Source organism: Leptopilina heterotoma, unplaced genomic scaffold, assembly GCF_015476425.1.
Source record: "Leptopilina heterotoma isolate Lh14 unplaced genomic scaffold, ASM1547642v1 Lhet_18, whole genome shotgun sequence".
NCBI classification, from domain to species: Eukaryota; Metazoa; Arthropoda; class Insecta; order Hymenoptera; family Figitidae; genus Leptopilina; species Leptopilina heterotoma.
The window spans coordinates 3,289,154-3,312,885 of NW_025110896.1; the positions used below are offsets into that span (position 1 = coordinate 3,289,154).

Sequence of the window (23,732 nt, forward strand, 5' to 3'; positions counted from 1 at the left end):
TATATATCAATATATATAGAAGTTCAATAAATACTTATGAAAAAGAAACATTAATTTATACTGCAAACTACTAAAGGTCAAATAAATTTATTTTATTAAAATATCTTTTGCAAATTCAAAATTATTATTTATGTCCAAATATAATGTAATAAAATTATATATTTTTTCATGTAATTAGATTGTAAAAATCAATTATTATTAAAAAATCTTTTAAATTAATTTTTGCATATTGTATTTTTCAACTTTTTCTTAAAATATGCAAAACACGTCTTTTTGAAAAATATTATAATATAATTATTTTTTTAGTAGCATATATGAATAAAAATTTTGTTATTGCATATACGAAAAATATAACAGAATTCTTTATTTCAGGAATCGGAAACTGTGAATGAAACGCTTTTATTTACACTAAAAAATAACAATTTGATGCAAAGGAAAAGAAAAATAAATATGGTGTTAGGACTTTCGGCTGAAGGTGAATGTTCACCGAGAAAAATGAAGTTGGTCGATATTATAAATTCTTCAAGGAAAGAAAATTATAATATTAAAAAGCAAATTGGAAGGTATGATACATAATTATATATGTATAGTTATTATATACAATATACTAAATTTTATATTGTTAGATAAAACTGTGTTTTCGATATAATAAGTGTATAAATAGTTTCTAAAATATGTTTATAATTAAATTAGCCATATTAAACGTTTAACGTATTTAACGTTAGCTTTGTTTAAATTATTTTAATGCTTATATTTTATAAATTGTACTATTGACTTTTAGTTATTGTGGGAGCATTAAATAAGAACACGGCTTTTATTTAAAGTAGATAATTAAGGTTTATTTAATATTCGTAAGAACACACTCGTTCGTCGCTAAGACGCCTTTCGTTATAAAACGGGGAGGAAGTGCGCTAAAGAAAAACGGACATTGACAAGACACCGGAAACAAACATAATACTGGAGTCAAGCGAGCAAAGATGCAGGCGCCAGATTTAAACTTAAACTCTATACTCCCTCCCGAGATTGACTCTATTACAATTTTTAATATCACATGGAACTTAATTGTAATTTTCGAATCGTGACAAAATAGTACATTTGTAGTAAAATAAACAAACTCGTAGTATTAATGAAAAGTGAATAAGTATTTTAATTAACAAAGCTTTATAGATGACATAAAATGGTTAAAGAAATTTAAATTAATTCGTGTTAATCCGAACAGACTTCCAGTTATTGGTTTCCTAGAATCAGAAGAAAAACAATTTAATTCATAAATTCATACAAACTTAAAATTATAAAATCATTCTTGTAATTAATTTGAAAACAGTCGTCTTTCTTTTAAAAAGAAATCAAGAATCATCGTTATTCAACATCTTGTCTCTTAGGATAGTGTGCAATTCATAACTCAGAGGTTTCGTCATAATATCAGCTATTTGCTTTTTGGAAGGAACCCACTCAATAATCACTCGATTATATTTGACACATTCTTGGACATAATCCATATGAACTTCTGTCATATGCCTTAATCTGTTACCTCCACTTGTTTGAGCACAGATCGCTGCTGCTTTGTTGTCACATCGTAAAGTAGCTGGAAGTAAACTTTCGTTATTCAATCGTATAAGAGACTTATTGATTGCAATAAGTTCCTGACAAGTCTGACTCATTGCTACGTATTCGGCCTGGCAAGTAGATAAAGCAACATATTTTTGCTTTGTTACTCGCCACGAAATTGTGTCTCCATAAAGTTTTATAATATAACCACAAGTGGAAACAGACGATTTGCAGTCAGCGAAACTGGCATCCGAATACGCTAACAGACCATTTTGTTTCCCGAGATAATTTAATCCGAGAGTTTTCGTTCCTTTTAAGTATTTAAATACTCGTTTGACCATATTCCATTCGTTTTCTGTTGGGTCGATTTGATGTCTACTGAGTACGTTCACAGCAAAAGCAATGTCTGGACGAGTAGCACCAGCTAAATACAATAAACTACCAACAGCCTCTCTGTATGGAATATTTAATGTGATTTCGTCAATGTCTTCATTATCGTTTTCTCGTTTTCGTCTTTCGTGATTTGCCACTTGACGTGTGATCATGGGAGTGTTTTGTGGAAATTCGTTTTCAAAGCCAAATTTAATCAGAATTTTGTCAATGAATTTTTCCTGATTAATCATCATCACTCTTGTTTCTCTGTTTCTTTGTATATTCATACCTAAGAAACATTTTGGTTCTCCCAGATCAGTCATTTCAAAGGCTTTCATCAATTTAACTTTCATCTTATTCAGCAATTTTTTATTGTTGCTTGCCAATAATATGTCATCGACATAAATTAGCATGACAACCTTTGTTTCACCAAAATTGTATGTGAACAGACAAGGATCATATTGATCATTTGTCAGTCCCATAGAATTCGCGACTTCGGTGAATTTTTCATTCCATCGCTTAGGACTAATCCTCAGTCCATAAAGAGCTCTGAGAATCTTACACACTTTTGTCCGTCGTGTTTTGTCTGACACTTCCATTCCTTCAGGAATTTCCATGTAAACTTCGTCTTCAATTATTCCGTTAAGGAAATCAGTCTTTACATCGAGCTGTCAAACTTCCAAATCGTAGAAGTTAATCATTGCTAATACAGATCGAACAAGAGTTAGTCTGGAAACGGGAGCATACGTTTCTTTTAAGTCATACAAATTTGTATCCTTGAACCCTCGTATGACTAATCTTGCTTTGAATTTGGTGACACTGCTGCCGTCCTCTTTTTGTTTAAATACCCACTTTGAATCAATTATATTGGGTTTCTTGCCATTTTTGCCAAGTTTAGGTCGATCTATCAGAGTCCAAACATCATTCTTGTTCAAAGAATTTAACTCTTCGTCTATTGCTTGAAGCCATTCGTTTTTGTGTTTCGACTCTAAAGCTTGTTTAAACGTTAGAGGATCATTGTTTATTTTTGCATGTAAGTAGAACAAAGTTTCGTCACTTGCATTGTCTTTCATGCTCAGAAATTCTTCTTCTAAAGAAGGAAACTCGTAAAATTCTGAAACAGGAGTGACATTTAAGAAATTTACAAAACTCGTATCAACGACTTTACGGCTTCGAGTGTTGTATGGTTCTCTAACAGTTTGTGGTTCAGTTTTCTGTCGTTTATTTGTCTCCCTTATATTTTCTCCCTCCGTTTCCAAATGTCGCTTCCGTGGTCTTCCACGTTTTCGTTTCGGAGGGAGAACCCTCCGAAGCTGAAAACTCACAATCGTTTGTTCGTTTTGCTACCTCATCTTCTTCGAATTTTAAAAACCACTCGTTTTTTGGGGGTGGAGTTTCTGTATCAGGCCAGCCTCAAATGGAATCTTTTCCATATTTGTCGCCATAGACCATTTTTTCATTGAATCTTACGTTTCTCGATTCGAAAAACTTACCTGATTCAGGATTTAGAAAAATGTATCCAGAGCTGGTGTATCCAACCAATACTCCTCTTATTGCCCTTGCAGAAAATTTCGAGTCTGGTTTTCTTTGAATCGTCCAATACGCCAAACACCCAAATCGTTTAATCTGATTTATATCATATCGTAAGTTTGGTGCAAAAATCTCAAGAGGTGCCTGGAAATCGTTTGACCGATGAGGAGTCCGATTATAAACATATACAGCTGCTCCTAGAGCTAGATCCCACATCGTTTGAGGAAGTTTAGAATCGAACATAATGGATATTATTTTCTTTTGAATTGTTTGATTAAACCTTTCAGAAGTTCCGTTGTGTTGAGGAGTATCTGGACAGGCAGGTTGATTTTCAATTCCTTCGCGAATTAATACCTCTTGGGTATAGCCTCCCATATACTCAGTACCTTGATCCGTACGTAAGTAGCAAATTTTCTCATTTGTTCCTAACAAGTTTCGCGCAGACATAATGAAACGTTCTAAGCAATGACCTGTAGCATCCTTTGTTTTCATAGGATACGCTAGAGCCATTCTTGAATAATCGTCTATAAATACAGAAATGTACTGATAGCCAAAAGGGTGGGTAGATGGAGAAATCTTACCCATGACATCAGAGTGTATTATTTGCAGCGGTCTTACTGCTCTGCTTCGTTGAGTTCGAAACGGTAATTTTGCTAATTTTGTTAGTGCACAAATTTCGCATTCTCTGATACTTTCGTCAAAAACTACACCTTGTATATCTTTATTTTCTTTCCACAAGCTTTGCAGTTTACGCAAATAATCGACAGATGCATGGCCCATTCTTACGTGCCAAAGCATAGCTTTATTTGCTTTTACAGAATCGGTAAATGTTTTATTAGAAATAAAATCGTCTTCTAACAAGTCTATGGATGGAAGTTCATCCAAATTTGTTATTTTTCTGCTTGTCAAATGTGTATCGAAATCTGTAAAAACATAGCGATCACTCGTAACAGTTTCTTTTTCAGTCTTTTTACACTCATTATCGACAGGGGAATTTAAATTTAATTTAAAAGACTCTAATTTGTCGTCTGTCTCATTATTCGTTTTGTTACTTTCGTCAATTAAAAATAAATCGTTTTTATTATCGTTATTAACCATCGTTTCATTTAGTTCAGTCGTACTCTTATCATCAATTTTTGTTTTGCTTTGATCAACTACACTTGTATCAAAAAGAAATACCTTTGAAGGTTCTACTCGTTTACTTTCATTTTTCTTATCTACCTGAAATTCCATAGTCCAATAAGGTTTGTTATAATTTCCTGAAGCAAACACTTCTTTCGTTTTTGGATCATAAATTTTAATACACTCGTTATCCAGATGTGTTGACAGACCAGCATCGGCGAATTTTCTTAGCGAAAGTAAATTTTCAGAGAGAAAATCTGTATAAATAGTGTTGTTTAATACCAGCGATTTCTTGTTGTCTGAGTTTGAAACAACATTTATTGTGCCTCGACCCTCAGCAACCAAATCAGCTTCGTTATTTTTGTTTGCACACTTAATTATACTTGATTTTGTCTCTTCAAGAGAACTGAAAACGTCTTTAGAATTCGTCAAGTGTTCAGTTACTCCTGAATCGACAATAAAAGATACGTAGTTTTTATTATATTCGTTAATATTAACATCTTTAAGTTTCGAATTTTGTAAAAAACATGCCGACAAGTGTTTCCGATTTTGAATTTCAGGATTTGATTTTATCTTACTAGAAACAGAATTTTTGTACTTACCTTTCTCAGTCTGACGAACCTTCGAACTTTCGTTATTTCCTGCACGAGACCGATTTTGTCGTGACTTATTTTCTCTTTGCGGATTATTGTCGTTTCTCTTAAATTGTTTCGGTTTTCCATCACGAGATGGTTTCGAATTGAAGCTTGATTTATTTCGAGAGTCTTTAGTATTAAATGATCGTTTATTGCTCGCGTGAAATCGATTTTCGTAATTATTATTATTTTTGTAATGCTTTTCTCTACTGTTTTTATTATAACCTTTCCTCTCTTTATCTATTCTTTGTGGACATTCGGCGGCAATATGAGTCGTAAATTGTTCACATTCATAACATTTTCTTAGTCCTTGACCTTTACGCGGACATTCGTTCTTCATATGCCCACTGTCTGCACACTCAAAACAAATTTCATTTGACCTCTTATTCGAATTAGTGAAGGAAGCGGATGCAATTGGGATGTGTTTAGATCCAGGGTGATTTCCTGTTGCTGATTGTAGACGATTAGCTTCTGCTTGCATAATAAAGGATTTTAGAAGATCGTAAGTTAGACCTTTACCAGTTTGGTTTTTCGTGATAAATTCAACGTATTGGACTTCTGGCAATTGGTTCATTATAGCGTTATAAAGCGCATCTTGCTTTTCGTCATCAGCAAGAGGAGCTGACCCTGAAATGGTTTCGTAATTGTGTACAATTTCTTCGAATCTATCCAAGAAATTATTCGCGGTTTCACGGTTTGTGTTATATTGGATAGCATATAATTGTTTTCGGATACTTACGCTCGTTACATTGACTTTACATCGTTTTATTTCTTTGATTTTTTCAAGCATTTCGATCGGATCTTTAATTTGGAGGATTCTATTATGATAGGTTTTGTCGATTCTATTAATTAAAATGTCGCGGAGTTTAAATCTGTGTTTCTCTTTTAAATTATCATTAATGCCTTCCGGAGCATGGATAGATTTATCAATAACGTACAACAAGTCTATTGTTCGGAGTTCGGAGGTTAGAAATTTAAGAAAATGATCATATTTAACTCGGGGCTCTAATTTATAATCATGCTTCGTGTGATTCTCTTTTCCAATTAATTCAATTTTTAACGCTTCTTTTACACGATTTGCGATAAATTGTGGTTCGTTTTGTTCTCGATAAGAAGAGGCAGATAAATTAACAGTCGTAATTTGTTCGGGTAAAGTCGCTTTTTCGGGTATAATCGTTTTTTCGGGTGAAATCGTTTTTTGAGATAAAATCGTTTTTTCGAGTGAAATCGTTTTTTAAGATAAAATCTGATTTTCGTTATTTGAAGGGAACTGGTCTATACCTAAAGTTTTATGAACTGTCGTTAACGGTAATTTTTGATCAGAGGAAAGCATTACATCTGAAGAAATTTTTGCTCTCTTAGCTTTATTCTCATCCATCTCGCGCTGTTTAAACCACAATTTTAGACTTTCTTGCATTGTTGTTTGCATGGTCATCGTGGCTGTCATCATTTGTTCCATAGTGTGTAACTGCTTATTAAATTTCTCGTCGTATTTGGCATAAAGGTCTTGCATATTAAAACGCTCGTACTTCGTTGTTTCGTTAGTCCACACTCGATTCATATTATTGGAAACAAATGACCTTTTATTCTCGTTCGAAACCGTTTTCTTCATTTCGTTGTTTGAAACTGTCTTCTGATCCCTGCTTCGTCCGGAACCGCTTTCACCTGCAATTGGTGACACACTTACCAAAGGAAAATTCATTATTTTATTTTTGTCGTCGACGACAACTTTCGTACCATCGTTATAATTTATCGTTTTCGTTTTTACAGGATCAGAAGAGAATATTGTGTAAAATAATTTTTGTTCACCTTCATTAACGTCGTCTTTCAATCTCCCTTCGGCTGAACTCACTAGACTGTAGTCTATGGGTTTTGGAGTTTCTCTCAACTCGTTTTCTTGTTATAAATGATTCGTTGTCAGATCAGTATCCTCGTTATCTTCACTATCTTCGTTGTCTTTATTTATCTCGTTAAAATCGTTCTCTGAATCTGACATTTTGAAATGGTTACTGGCGTCGCCGCTGCTTGGTTTCTGCTTCTGCTCTAAACTGTCAATTTCTGCTTTTAAAATATCCCATTCATCTTTTAATGCATTTCGACCTTTAAACAAAAATATGGGGCCGTCCATAAACCACGTAGACACATTTGGGGGGGCGGGGGGTGAATCAAAAGTCCACGTTTGTCCACGAAGGGGAGGGGGGGTGTTAAAGCAAATGTCGACGTGGACATATAATCAAAGATATTTCCAAAAAAGATATCTTAAGCTTAATCAGAATGATCATAAGTTTCAGTTTATCAATTTCCCTGACAATTTACTGATATTAAAATTAATTTCCCTGACAAAATTCTTTTTACAGGAAAATATGAATGTTTACGGAAAATGAGTAACATTTATGATTTTAATTATTTTTTAAAATGACAATTATAACCCTTCCTGAATTCAATTATTTTCTACAATTTCCACCCAGTAAAAAAAAGTATTGGAAGAGAGCGAATAGTATTGTCGGTGAGTTTCTGCCAATACGGTTTTCACGCGAAAACATATTGGCAGAAACTCACCGCCAATACTATTCGCTCTTTTCCAATACTTTTTTTTACTGGGCAACTAAACCTTCGTCTTTGAATCAATTAATTTAAATAATTTTCCGAAAGTTCTTCTAAAATTCTGTTATATTTTAAAATTATTTTTGAATTTGATTGATAAATTTTAATTAAAAATTTTTAACATGATTGTTTCCTCTAAAATGTTAAAAATAATTTTAAAATGTTATTTTTTTGTATATATTTGAATTTTTGAAAATATGTAATTGAGAATATTGAATTTTAAAAAATTAGAAGCTAATTTTCATTAATTTTCATTTTTAAATTTACCTTTAAAGATTTTTTATTCTACAAAAATTGTAATGAAAGACTTAAAATAAATTAATTATTTTCAATTAAATTTTACAAAATTTCAACTATTCAAAAAGATTTGTTTATACAGGGTGGCCATTTTTTTGTAAAAAAAAATTCACGGTTATTTCCCGGTCATAAATTATTTTTCCCGGTCATAAATAATAACTCTGAAAATAAATTATTCCATGAAAGATTGAAAGAATTTCCTGATTTTTAGACAAAACTTTGACTTTTTCCTAAAACCTAAAAATATTTTAGTTTACTCTAAAAATAATTTTGAACTTAAATAGATTTTTTGAAATAAATATTTAATTATTATCCATTATTTTTCCATATACTAGGTATTCAAATTTAAAAAAAATTCAAATTTTAAATCCTTTAAATTTGAATAATTTTTAAGAATTGCTACTGTAACTTATTAACAATTATTTTCAAAATTTCAATTCAATTATATTCTAGAAATAACTAAAATATTTCTAAAATCCACTTGTTTACAAGACAATTTCATGAAATTTTGAATAATTTAAAAATTTTTCAATTAAATATTAGGTACATATTTAAAAACATAACTAATTTGAAAAAAATGTGAATAAAAATATTTTTAAAAACTGACTTATTCAGAATTTTTAATTAAAATCTTTTAAAATTCAACTTTTCTAAAACTTAAATTTGAAATTTTTTAAAATTCAATCTATAATAATTATTAATTTAACATTCTAAAATATAGAAAAGTTTGCTTATCAATAATTGCAAAAAAAACTAATTGATAGTAATGCAAAATACGATTTTTAAAAAATTTATTTTCTAAAAAAAGAAATTTTATTTATTTTTATATACATTATTTATTATTCTAAAATTAATTTTTATAAATTTCGTATCACTTTTGTTCTAATTAGTTCAAATTTTTAATAATTCTTATTTGTTTTGTTATAATATTATTGCAAAAAAATTTTTAAATTGATTTATTTTCAACTATTCTATAGGATGTGAAATTTTTTCTCATTGAAATTTTTTTGACAAGTTTAATTAAAATTATATTTTGTTTAATTATTGTTAGAAATAGAAAGAATTTAAAATTAAATTTAATATTTTCTTTTTCTAAATCTGTTACGTTGGACAGCCAAATTCATAATTTTCTTATAAATTCTAGAAATTGAATATTTTTATAGTACTTTTTATAAAATTCTCTGACAAAATATAAATAGATTTTATAGAAGATCGTTCAATCTTTTTTAATGAAATATAGTTAATACCTTAGTCTTGAAATAAATATTTTTATTTTTTCTCACAAAATAATGTGTGTTTTTAAAAAAAAATCCAAAATCCCGGTCAAGTTCAAAATTCATTGTCATTTCCCGGTTTCCCGGTCCAGCGGCCACCCTAATTATAGTTATTTTTCACATTATAAAAATCAAAATAACTTGTACTTTTTTTTACTAAAAATTGTGGTATTTTGTCGCAATTATTTTAAATGAGTCGAAAAAAGTCACAATTTTCTTAATTTCCCTGACAAAATTTTTTCCTGACATTTCCCTTACTTTACTGACATTCTTGCTTTGAAATATGTTCAAAAATAATCTTTTTTATTTTTTAACATACAGGAGTAAAAAAAACTTATTTTTTTAATTTGCAATATCCACGTGGACAATTGTATAGGGGTATAAATACGTCTTAAATGCACACAATTTTTCAGATATAAACAACTCTAACAACGGTTTCGTGTGTCTTAATATACTGAAAATGCATTATTATAGCTTGTTCCTCGTGAAAAAGAGAAAACCATTTCTAAATCAATTATCTATAGAAATTTTTCGACGCCAAAGTATGAAATTAATTTCTTTTAAATTCAACTAGCTAGTTATTTAATATGATTTAAACATATTAGTTTATATTTAGAAGAAAAATCGTAAGGAAACATCGTTATACACTCGTTAATAGAAAGAATAAAATAATAATAAATGGCCATTAAATTACGTACTTAAAACAGCTGATTCGCTAGTTGAGAATCCAATCTCAAAGCATTCTCCATTTATTTTGGCTGTTATTAACAAACCGTTCGTCATTTCCACAAGCAAGGCATTCCGCATTCGTTCCACTATTTTGGCGAGTACACTCGTGCCACTCAGCGTCGTTCTTGAATGTTGAAACTTAGACAAATCCAAAATCCTTATCGCAGTATCCAACTTTTCCACAGAAAGAAAATAAAACGGGAAACAATATTCACCTTCACTAAAATTCAAGTTTATCACTTTCACAAACTAACGTGTTTCTTTGTTCGTAGCACAAGGCACTCACGTTGCCATTTTTGAACTCTATATTTTTTTTTCGTTCAACGTTTTCACGACTCCCACAAAATTAAAACGCGGTTTTACGCGGTGGATTGGTACTGGGAACCATAACCTATTGACTTTTAGTTATTGTGGGAGCATTAAATAAGAACACGGCTTTTATTTAAAGTAGATAATTAAGGTTTATTTAATATTCGTAAGAACACACTCGTTCGTCGCTAAGACGCTTTTCGTTATAAAACGGGGAGGAAGTGCGCTAAAGAAAAACGGACATCGACAAGACACCGGAAACAAACATAATACTGGAGTCAAGCGAGCAAAGATGCAGGCGCCAGATTTAAACTTAAACTCTATATGTACCAATGAAAATAAAGTATAGACGTATACGTATTTAAGAATATATTAAATTTTTATAATCCACACCTCTAAATGGTTTTTAGCTTTTTTTAATTATTTTTTTCAACTTTCTTGCTACTTATTATGGTTTTTTATTTTTTTTTTAATTGAAATTAATTATCTTTAAAAAAATGTCCCAAATCCGGCCTTTATTTTTAATTTTTTTATCTTACCCTTGAACTAACATTAACTTTACAGATGTAGAAAAAAAATAGTAAATGATTTTGAAAAATAATTCAAAAAAAAGTGAAGGCAAGCGTTATACTACTGAAGAAAAAATTCTATCTCTTTCAATTTATAAGACTTCGCCAAACGCCTACAGATATTTGAGAAGAATGCTTGTCAACCTTCCATCTGCGAGCACCTTAAAATTAATTGTCAAAAATATTCCAATGACTGCTGGAATTTCGCAAACCACTAAACAACGATTGGAAGAAATGTCGTCAATGTTTAAAAATGATAAACAAAGGACAATGATTATAATGTGGGATGAGATAATGTTATCTTTGGGATTGCAGTATGATCCTCAGGCGGACAAAATAATTGGTTTCGAAGATTGGGGCTACAAAAGAAGGGACCAATATGCGGACCATGCATTAGTCTTTATGCTGAGGGGCATGGAGACTGGAGACAATTTACCCATATCATTTAATTTTTGTACTGGGACAACTGTTTCCACGCAGCTTCAAAGATGCATTAAAGAAGCCATTAAAGTCGTTACAGAAGCTGGATTAAAAGTGATTGCATCAGTTTGCGATGGTGCTGCGACAAATGTTAGTGCTATCAAAACACTGATAGAAGACACTAAAAAAATACATGGATCAGAGTATGTCCTGAAGAGTAAGTGATTCTATGTCAGAATTTTTTTTTAAATACTATTTCTGTTTTTTTATAAGTTCCACTAATTTTAATTCGCTAATGCTAGAAATAAAAAACTATTCTTCAAAATTATAATCAAATTCTTTAAAACGATATATAATAAATTTTTTTTCAATAATTCAATTATTTTCATGAATAATAAAATTCTTCTCAGGAATTCAATTCTTTTTTAAAGTTGTAGTAAAATTTTTTGTAACTATTCAATTTATTTTCATAAGAAATAAAATTTATCGCAGGATTTCAATTATTTTAAAAATTTTTTATAATTCTAATTTAATTTATTTATAATATTTTTATTAAATTTTTTTTAGATGGTACATTCATTGTCAATGGAGCTGAAGTTGTGCCTCTTTTTGATCCGCCACATTTACTAAAATGTTTACGCAATAATCTGCTGAATAAGGATCTGGAATTCGATTTCCAGAATGGAAAGGAAGAGAATCTTAGAACATTCGCTTCATGGCAGCATTTAATTACTGCGTACGAAATAGTTTTATACGGCAATAATAGGATCCGGTCTATGAAAAGGTTAACAGATCAGCATGTTTATCCAGAATTGATAAGTAAAATGTCAGTTAAACACTGCAATCAAGTGTTTAGTGAAACAGTATCTTCCACGATACAGGCTTTAGCTGGAGGAGCAGCTTGGAAGACTACCTTAGGCGAAAGAAAAATTCCTATCGAAACACAAAATACTGCACAAATATTTAATTTTTTAAATAGATTATCAGATTCTACAAATGGAGACTATGAAATGAGAAATTCTAGTAGTAGTTTTAGGATTCCAATGTCTGGTAGTAGCTACCATTTAAATTTTTTTCAAAATGCATGTGGAAAGCTTCTCAGAATGCGATTTGTCGACATGGTTACCAAAAAACCAGTAACCAGACAACCTTCAAGTTTGGCAAATTTAATTAGCAGTCTAAGAGGTTTTTCATTAATATTAGAGCTGTGCAAAATAATTCGAACCGAACTGTTCAAATTTTTTCGCCTAGTTCGAATGTCGAAAATTCGACATTCGAGTTAGCCTAGTTCGAATGTCGAAAAACCGACATTCGAACTAGCCCAGTTCGGATGTCGAATATTCGACATTCGACATTTCAGCGCCCCAAAACCGAACTAAACTCGGTTCGGTTCGAATTTTGCACAGCTCTAATTAATATGGAAAAAATTAAAAGAAATAGGATTTAAAGATGTGTGCACCAGACATTTTAATCAAGATCCTTTAGAAAATTTCTTCGGCTTGATAAGGGCTCAAGGTGAGCAAAATAGAAAACCAACTTGCTACCAATTTATAGGCAACTATAAATCGTTAGTAATAAATAATTTGACTCGGTATCATGCAGTCAGAACAAATTGTGAAGCAGACGATGGTAAGTTTCTCTTTACGTGGGAAAAGTATTTTGCTTTTGTTGATAATAAGGATACAGAAAATGTAGTAAAAAAAATCTTGTCATCAAAGAAAAAAAATTGAATCTACTTCTTATCCTCTACCAGAAAAATCAAAAATTGCAAATTTACCAACCACTGTATTTAAACAATTAAAGGAGAAAACACCTTGCTTATCAATTTATTCCGAGTGTATGATACTATTTCAGTCCAATTTTAAAACACATTCTACAATTTATAACATTCATGTAGATATGTCAAGCCTTCTTCAAAGGATAATGGTTTCCATTTATGCGGAGAACGATATTTGTGCAGTAGCTTTGGATTTTTTAAAAAAAGAATTGCAGTTAGACTTATTTACTTGCAAATTTCATAGAGAAATTGTTATACAAAATTTTCTTACAATAAGCATTGTTCAGTATATCAGATGTACTATAGCTTACCTAAACAGTATTCTAAGAGGAAATTATCGGTTTTTAAACAGAGATATTAAAGAAAAAGAGAAAAAAAATAAATTTGTAGGTAGAGCAATTGAAAGAAGAGACAAGTCATTAAAGTCTAAGCACACATTCTCTACTTTATCTAAAAAAAAACAGGATTCATCCTTGTGAAGGATGAATCTTATTAGCGAACTTTTATTACAAAGTTATTATTTCCTTATTTAAAAATGTATTGTTTTTTAAACAAATTGTTTAATTATGTGACATGCATCTAAATGCGCCAAAGATAAATTAATTTTACTTATATTTGAAATTATATTTTTAAATTAATAATTGTTTCTACATGAAAATTAATAATATCAATATTAAAAGTTATTAGTTCTTAATTTATGTTTAACCCTCCTGAGAATGAGTTTTTACCCGAACAGTAGTTACCAAATGCATACATTTTTCACAACAATAGATTTTCCTGCAATTTGGTATACGAAGGTCTTTTTGGTCGCTGATTACGAATCTGAAGTCTGTTTTTGAAAATTCAAAATGGCGGATCCAATATGGCGGACTAATTTTCCAAAAAATGTTTAATTTTTTGCAATTCGGTATATGGGGGTTTTTTGGGTCGCTGATTACGAATCTAAAGTCCGTTTTTAATTTTAAATAAAAATTGAATTATTATTTAAACAATTTTTAAACAAATTATTATTGTTATTTACCAACTTTTTAGAGAATGCGCCTTGAAAGTTGCAATTTTTTCCTAATTTTGCAATTTACTAAAATCTATATAATTTCAAATAAAGAATAAAAATTGAATTATTATTTAAAAAATTTTTAAACAAATTATTGTTGTTATTTACCAACTTTTTACAGAATGCACCTTGAAAGTTGCAATTTATTCCTAATTTTGCAATTTACTAAAATCTATATAATTTCAAATAAGGAATAAAAATTGAATTATTATTTAAACAATTTTTAAACAAATTATTGTTGTTATTTACCAACTTTTTACAGAATGCACCTTGAAAGTTGCAATTTATTCCTAATTTTGCAATTTACTAAAATCTATATAATTTCAAATAATGAATAAATATTGAATTATTATTTAAACAATTTTTAAACAAATTATTGTTGTTATTTACCAACTTATTACAGAATTCACCTTGAAAGTTGCAATTGTTTCCTAATTGTGCAATTTACTAAAATCTATATAATTTCAAATAATGAATAAATATTGAATTATTATTCAAACAATTTTTAAACAAATTATTGTTGTTATTTACCAACTTATTACAGAATTCACCTTGAAAGTTGCAATTGTTTCCTAATTGTACAATTTACTAAAATCTATATAATTTCAAATAAAGAATAAAAATTGAATTATTATTCAACCAATTTTTAAACAAATTATTGTTGTTATTTACCAACTTTTTACAGAATGCACCTTGAAAGTTGCAATTTATTCCTAATTTTGCAATTTACTAAAATCTATATAATTTCAAATAAAGAATAAAAATTGAATTATTATTTAACCAATTTTTAAACAAATTATTGTTGTAATTTACCAACATTTTACAGGATGCACCTTGAAAGTTGCAATTTTTTCCTAATTTTGCAATTTACTAAAATCTATATAATTTCAAATAAAGTATAAAAATTGAATTATTATTTAACCAATTTTTAAACAAATTATTGTTGTTATTTACCAACATTTTACAGAATGCACCTTGAAAGTTGCAATTTTTTCCTTATTTTGCAATTTACTGAAATCTATATAATTACAGATAAAGAATAAAAATTGAATTATTATTTAAACAATTTTTGTTATTTACCAAATTTTTAAAGAATGCACCTTGAAAGTTGCAGTCTTTTCTAATTTTGCAATTTTCTAATCCTTATGTGATTAAAATATTACAATTTTTTAATAAAACTTATGACTGGTTTCAGTAAATATTGTCTTTAATTTATTGATTTAATTCTAAATAAAGCTAAGAAAACATGAAAAGTTATCAAATATTTGCTATAATCTCTCTGTTTATTTGAAAATTATATGATTTTGCAATATTAAATTGTTTAAACAAATGAAATATGCATAATAACATTATTAAAATACATTAATTTTATTAACAGATAATTATATGGAAAAACTTTGAAGAATTTTAATCGTTTTTGGCAAAAAAACAAACAAAAATCGTTGGTAGCGTGAAGGTTAACTATATTGTTATTTACAAACTTCGTTTATAGTGAGCCTAGAATAATACATTTTTTTCTAAATTTTGCAATTTATTGTACTTTATATAATTACTAATAAAAATATGAATAAAATTGTACGAACAATTTTTAGACAAATAATTATTAGTATTTACTAACTTTTAAAATTTTAAATAAATAATTCTTATTATTTACCAAATTTGTTTACAGAGAGTGCAAAATATTAAAAGTTATTAAAATTTTTATAAATACCGATAATAAATAGAAATTAATTTATTTAAATATTTTCTTAAACAAATTACTTTTTGTTATTTGTTTAAAAATTGTTTAATCAATAATTTTATTCCTTTTATCTATCGGTGTTCTTATAAACCTCATCTAATTATAAAATTAGGTAAAAACTGTATCATCCATGTGCATTATGTAAAAAGCTAGTAAATAACAATAATAATTTATATTAACAATTTTTTAATAATATTTTGAACTAGTTTATCTAAATATTTTATTGAAACGACCAAAATTTGAATAACTTCTACAGAATTAAAGTAAACTTTCACGGAATGAAATTCTGAAAAGTTAGTTCTTGAAAATCAATAGAATTTAAATCATGCAGTTTTAGATAGAACTCCAAATGCACTTTCTAAATTTTAATCAGTAAAATTTCACTGGTAATAAAGTGGGAATTTAGCAACTGCAGATTCCAATTTAAAGAAAAATTAAACAATTATTTCAAAATTAAACAGCTATATTAGATCTGAAATTTTGAATTTTTAAAAACGAACTTCAGATTCGTAATCAGCGACCCTAAAAACCCCCATATACCGAATTGCAAAAAAATTAAATATTTTTTTGAAAATTAGTCCGCCATATTGGATCCGCCATTTTGAATTTTTAAAAATGGACTCTAGATTCGTAATCAGCGACCCTAGAAACCCCTATATACCGAATTGCAAGAAAATTCAATAACTTTTTGAAAATTTGGCCGCCATATTGGATCCGCCATTTTGAATTTTTAAAAATAAACTTCAGATTCGTAATCAGCGACCCTAAAAACCCCCATATAACGAATTGCAAAAAAAATAAATATTTTTTTGAAAATTAATCCGCCATATTGGATCCGCCATTTTGAATTTTTAAAAATGGACTTTAGATTCGTAATCAGCGACCCTAAAAACCCCCATATACCGAATTGCAAGAAAATTCAATAATTTTTTGAAAATGAGTCCGCCATATTGGATCCGCCATTTTGAATTTTATAATTCAAAATTCATATATGTAACCAGCGATCCGAAACACCATTATAGACTTATTTATGTAAAAATCCAATCGTTTTTTTTATTTGTCCGCTTTTAGAATTAATGATTTAAGCTTATTTTTTCTAATTTTTACACTAACATTGTTCATTATTTATTATCAAATATTTTATAAATATGAACTTCTGAAGAATTGTATGACAATCTGTGAGTCTTAAGCTTTAAGTTGCAACTTAGTAAATGTATTTAGAATAATTTGTTTAAAAGTTATTAACCAAAATGTTTGGACGACTATAGTCGTCCTTGTGCATACAGAAACAACTTTGTTTGGACGACTATAGTCGTCTTTATGCGCAGGAGGGTTAATTAAAAAAGTTTTTAATTAGAACAAATTAATAAAAAAAAAATTTATTAAGTCACATAAAGCATTTCAGTGCTAGAAAAATTGTGAATTAAGTGACAAATTAAATTTGTTTAGTCATTTCGTAATTTGTAGGATTTCTTTTAATTATTTTTAACAATTATGTATGACGCTGTATGAATATTTGACGTCAAATGACTCTTGTTAAAATTAGGGAAAGAATAAATGTATAAATTGTAAATCGTTGCTATTTAACAATACCTAATAATAAAATAGAAAAATGTTAACGTTAATTAAATAAACAATTATTTTTCAAAAGAAATCAAAGTCTAACATTGTATATTTAATTTAAATAATCATTTTATAAATTAAAGATGTATAAAACATATTATACTAATAAAATATACATTTATTAATTTTAAAAAAATGTATTAATTAAATTTTCAAATATTATGTACACTTTAAATGTATAGATAGTGTTCAAAAAATTTAAACTCTAATATAATAAATTAATTACAGTTTTTAGAGGGTAATAAATTTAGTTCTTTTAAACTCAATCACTTTTACCGCGCGAACTCACACAATTGCTATGTAATACATGCACAAGCAGATGTGTATACATACACGCTTTAGTTCACCCTGTTTTCACTACAGAGGCGCTGAAGTCCAGAATTCTTTTGCTACAATTTTTACATTGAGTCGACCCAGCCTGAGAGAGCCTATTTATTGCAACAGATTTCTCTCCGTGTAGGATGATTGGTTTGACACATGTGACTGCACTCTACAACGCAATGGTTCGCTTTGATTGGCTTATTTTATTCTAACACTAACTTAACGGAAATACGCATACATATAAACGAATTTTGATGCAACGCATATACAATATAACTCGCACTTGTAAATAAAAGAATTGAGTTTCTTTATATACTAACTGAGCAGATTAAAACTGCGCTTGTGAGAAATGTCAATATACTGAATATTAATTTTTTTAAAAATCATTTTTTTAAAAGTTATACAAAATATTTTATAGTTTTTAAAATAACATTTTTTAATTATAATTAGTTATAAAATCTCTATAAAATTTTTCAATTTTTAAAAAATAATTTTATTCTTAATTTTAAATTATAAATAAATTGCCGAAAAATTTTCAAAATTAAATTCAAACTCAAAAAATTTTAATATTAAATTGTCTAAAATTTGAAGTAATAACAGTTAAAACTAATAAAAATTAGAATTAATTAAAATTTTGAGAAATTAATATATATATATATTGTGATCTGTAAATATTATGATAAACTATAAAATTTATTGGAATGTAAATTAAAAGAAATTAATAATAATTAAAAGTTTGGATTACAAAATCACATAAAAAATGTTACGAATATGGAACAATAAAATGTGAAATACGTAAAAGAAAACAATTATCTAAATGTTACCGGCAGGTAAAGCTTTTTCTTTTTCCTTCCACATATTGATCTCTATATACAGCAGACAAGTTAATACCGACGCGACGAGACAAGCTTTAACATATCTATTTATAACGCGACTTTTGGTACACCCCGTATAGAATTTTACGAAACTCTATTCGAGAATTCACGATAGACAGCGAAGTGAAAACTCAAACCACGCGTTTTTAGATTGCACGAAACATTTTTACCATTTTCTAATAAAATGTTCATCAGAAAATACGAAACATTTCTACATTCAAGCTTGTTTTAGAAATTACAAAACTGGTTGCAGTTTCTCGAAAATTGTTCTGCTTAAAGTAGTGAAAGTTTCTGGGTTTTTAAAAAACTTCGTCAAGGAATCTTAAATATCCGCTAGTGCGAAATTAGTTTCGTAAAATCTGCTAAACTTATTTTTTCCGTGCATGGGCCTTTTTCTAAAAGGGACAGTTTTTCTATTAAAAACTTATTTCTTTATAAGATTAATGATTAGGTACAATTTTATTTTGACATTTAAAGAAAAAAGAATAGATATCAAACCCTCACAGCACCGGGATATTCAGGATATCCCAGAGACGTCCTGGGGATATCGATTTGTTTTCGGAAGTTTGGATATCCCTGGATTATCCTCTGGATATCCATGGACGTCCCTAGGATATCCCAGAGATATCCAAACTTCCGAAAACAAATCGATATCCCCAGGACGTCTCTGGGATATCCTGAATATCCCGGTGCTGTGAGGGAACTTATTTAAAATTTTTTGACAGTCTATATTATGAAAGAAGTGACGCAATATCTAAATTTTCATTTCGACAATTACGAAAAAAAGACTCTAACATCAATATCTTAAAATACTAATTACTTTTGCAAATGACCGACAAAATGGGCCCTTTTCTTTTTTTCTAAAGAACCAATGAAATCAAACAGTTAAATTATCGATAAATAAATTAAAACCACATGATTCGACTTGTCAAAACATGTATATTGATAATAAAAAATAAAAAAAAATTAAGATTTTGCTCCAAAATTACTAAATTGCGATTATCTCGAAAACTAAAACCGACAATATGGGTCCTTTTAATGTGGACGTCCACATATATTAACGTAAGAAATTTTCCTTAAATTAAATTTTTAAAAGAAATCATTTTCAATTTAAAATTTATTTTTTTGGAAACATTTGTTATGAAATATACCTAATTAATTTCTATTATATGACAAAACAAAAACGACAACTGGGTCAAGAAATCGAGCAATATTGATATCTGAGCCTCGACAAATATTATTTTACAAACAATTTCTTTTATATTAATTATTTAATATTATATAGGACATTCTTTGCCAATCGGACTACCCCATCTCTCCATTTTTGTTTTCATTAAAAAAATTCAAAACCTTTTGGAACAATTAGCTTGAAATGTCTATTTTTGTATACCGTTGGGCGATTATAAAAATCTAAGATGGCGGCTGAGATATAGAGCTTACAGTCGAGAAAATACAATAATTGCTTACATTAAAAGCTAATAAATAGATAATGATTGCTCTGAACACTTCAAAATAAGTTTGCAAGGGTGTTTTCGAGGTCGCAGAACAAAAATCAGAAGTTAGATTTCTAAAATTTAAAATGACGGATCCAATATGGCGGTAAAATTTAAAATTATCTCTGATTTGCTTAAAATTTGTTACTCATGGGTTTTTAGGGTCGCTGATTATGAATTCAAGGTTGTATTTGATAAACACAAAATGGTGGATCCAATATGGCGGAAAAAACTTTTAAAAGTTCCTCCGATATGCTTGAAATTTATTACTCAGGGGTTTTTTGGGGTCGCAGAATAAGAATCTGAAGTTACATTTACAAAATTCAAAATAGCGGATCCAATGTGACAGTATAATTTTTAAATTAAATATTTATTTAATTTTGTGTTAAAATTTTGTGTTGAAAATTTTTAAATTTGCTTAAATCTTAATATTTGCTTATTATTGAGGTCGTTTAGTAAGAATCAGAATTTTAATTTGTAAAATTCAAAATGCCGTATAATTTTTAAAACGATTTCTGATTAGCTGAAAACTATTTTTTTGGGGTGACAAAATCCATTTAAAATTTCGAAAATCGAACTGCAGATTCTTATTTAGCAACCCCAAAAACCTCTGAGTAACAAGTTTCAAGCAAATCAGGGAAAATTTAAATTTTTGCCGCCATATTGGATCCCGCATTTTGATTTTTGTAAATGTAACTTCACATTCTTATTCTGCGACCCCAAAAACCCCTGAGTAATAAATTTCAAGCATATCGGAGGAACTTTTAAAAGTTTTTTCCGCCATTTTGTATTTATCAAATCCAACCTTGAATTCATAATCAGCGACCCTAAAAACCCCTGAGTAACAAATTTTAAGCAAATCGGAGATAATTTTAAATTTTACCGCCATATTGGATCCGTCATTTTAAATTTTAGAAATCTAACTTCTGATTTTTGTTCTGCGACCTCGAAAACACCCTTGCAAACTTATTTTGAAGTGTTCAGAGCAATCATTATCTATTTATTAGCTTTTAATGTAAGCAATTATTGTATTTTCTCGACTGTAAGCTCTATATTTCAGCCGCCATCTTGGATTTTTAAAATCGCCAAACGGTATACAAAAATAGACATTTTAAGCTAATTGTTCCAAAAGGTTTTGAATTTTTTTAATGAAAACAAAAATGGAGAGATGGGGTGGTCTGCTTGGCAAAGAATGTCCTTATATTTATCTTTTAACAAAATTTTATCAAGTATACATAAGCTTAGATTCTCCTCTTACTTAAATCATATTTTTTTATTTACATGGATGGCCTTGATTGTGATTAAAAAATGTGTAAATGTTGAACCTCACTATTTTCTCGACAAATGATTTCATCACCCTATTTATTTGTTATCAATGTCGCAATTGACAATTGACAGTTATTTCTTTACATTTCTGGAATCTTAGATTAATTTTATTTCCACACTTAAATTTTTAAGACCTGGCTTAATTTTGGGCCAATATTGTCGATAAAAGTCGGATCAAAATTTAGCCAGACAAAATTTCCAAAATTTATTTTTGTGTTTTATTTTACACGAATTAAAGGGAAGAATAATATTGAAATGTAATAACTTGGCACAGGCTTGGCTTATAACTGTCGATAAGAATTGATTCACAATTTAGCTAATCGTTGACTTTTTCGTTTTTAATATCCACCTCCATGGAATAATTATGAAATTGAAAATGGAAACGAAATGTTTGAAGACCACCCCCATTGCAATATAATATTGAACAACATTCTAAAGTGTAAATTAATGACAATGATATAATAGTAACAATAATTATATTCACAATAACAATAATCATGATTTCATACATCCTTAGGGCAGTAGTAAAATCATGATTGTGAGAGTTATGAGACTATTATTTTATTCCGAGACGAATCGATTCTCACTATTTTCGCGCACAGTGTGGGAAGAGAGGAAATTAGACAAGTTCAAAGTGTCAGATGTTTGATCGATTTAAGACCAATTATTACAAAGTTTGCTTCATTAAATTCTTTTCGAGGGTGTGTGTATAAGGCGCGATGACATGTGTGGTTCCGTATTGGCAAGACAAATGGCTTGCCTAGAACGTTAGTCTTTTGTTATCTTTTTTGGTGGTCGTTTCAACAGGTAGGAATGAATAATATTAGAACAACCGGAGAATTTAGTGTCTGAAACACTTCTCACACCTTTTCTGGTTTAATTTTCGTAAATTTCAATCTCGTCGAATTTTTACCTTCTCTTCTCTGTATACATCTGAATCAGTTAAAATGTCAAATGCTTTAAATACAGTAATTTGAATCAAATTGCTTTCAAATTAGTTAAAATTGACTGATTTATCAGTATAGCTTATTTTTACTTATGAATCAGTTAAAGTTTTTTTTACTTTTTTATCTCTTCTATTGGTGAATCTATAAATTTTAACTAATTCAAAAGCAAAAAATCAGTCACTGATTTAAATAAGTTAATGTTTTAACTGATTCAGGATTTTTTTTAGATTAAAACAAAGATACCGTCAACTGGGGCTATTTTGTGCACCCGGGGACTATTTTGTATACGCGAGTTTTTTAATGAATAAAATTATTAAAATAAATTATTTTTATCTGCTATTTTTTTAATTAAAAAGTTTGATTACATGACAATAGAGGGCACTAAATGTTATTATTTAATTCTGTGTCAGTTAACAGAAAAAAATTCCTAAAAACGGAAAATTTGTGTCAAAAATTTTGAAAGTTCTGAAAAATTATACCAGATGCGCTAACTTTTTATTGATTATTTTAAGAGAAAAGTGAAAAACTAAAAATCAAGATTTCATGAGGCTATTTAGTGCACTTAAAATAAGTTAATTAAAATCATTAAATTGCTGCTGCCTAACAAATCTCGTTTAGACGATTAACAACTATCACCATAATTTGATTTTGCATCTTATTTCCCTGACTATTACGAAAAAGTGAGTAACATTCTTGAAAATTACTGTGATGTTTATCATGCTAATAACTTCGATTCTGAATTTTTGAAAAATTTAATTATTTTAAAAATTTTAATTCCGCAAAAATACAATATATATCAAAATATTTTTAAAGTAAAAAAATTAAATTCTTTAAACTTATTTCAATTAATTTCTATACAAAGAGCCTCGGCAAAAAATGCCCGTTTTTCGTACCTCGAATTTTAAAACTTTTTTTATACCAAATGGTCATATATGATGACCAAATAATCCCTGCAAAATTTCAAGGTGAGCATATGCTCCGTTTATGAAATATAGAGGGTCAAAGTTGACCATGTCAAATAATTGAAAAATAGCGATTTAACATTTATACTCGAATAATAAGGTTAAAAAAGAAGTCGAAATAGTTCCTTTAAGATTTTTGGCTTCCAAATACGAATGACATGTTAAACTAAAAAATTATATATGGTGAATCCAATATAGCGGATC

General features: G+C 28.8%; 1 protein-coding gene across 1 annotated transcript; it reads right to left on the bottom strand.

Annotated features, from left to right (window-relative positions):
* Positions 1–1,346: 1,346 nt before the first annotated feature.
* LOC122499956 lies at positions 1,347–10,405 on the bottom strand. The gene is made up of 7 exons (XM_043608562.1): positions 10,398–10,405; positions 10,081–10,235; positions 7,152–7,307; positions 6,489–7,070; positions 3,414–6,365; positions 2,631–3,034; positions 1,347–2,588 (listed from the first exon to the last, which is right to left on the bottom strand). The coding sequence occupies exons 1-7, from the start codon at positions 10,403–10,405 to the stop codon at positions 1,347–1,349; spliced, it is 5,499 nt and encodes a 1,832-aa protein (XP_043464497.1).
* Between the last annotated feature and the right edge of the window lie 13,327 nt (positions 10,406–23,732).

Bases quoted from the DNA above. Each gene is read 5' to 3' on its own strand.
- LOC122499956 (XM_043608562.1), bottom strand. The intron at 7,308-10,080 runs GTACGTAATTTA...TTTTGTTTAAAG, and splicing joins TAGCGAATCAGCTGTTTTAA to GTCGAAATGCATTAAAAGAT. The intron at 2,589-2,630 runs GTATTAGCAATG...GAAGTTTGACAG, and splicing joins GACTAACTCTTGTTCGATCT to CTCGATGTAAAGACTGATTT.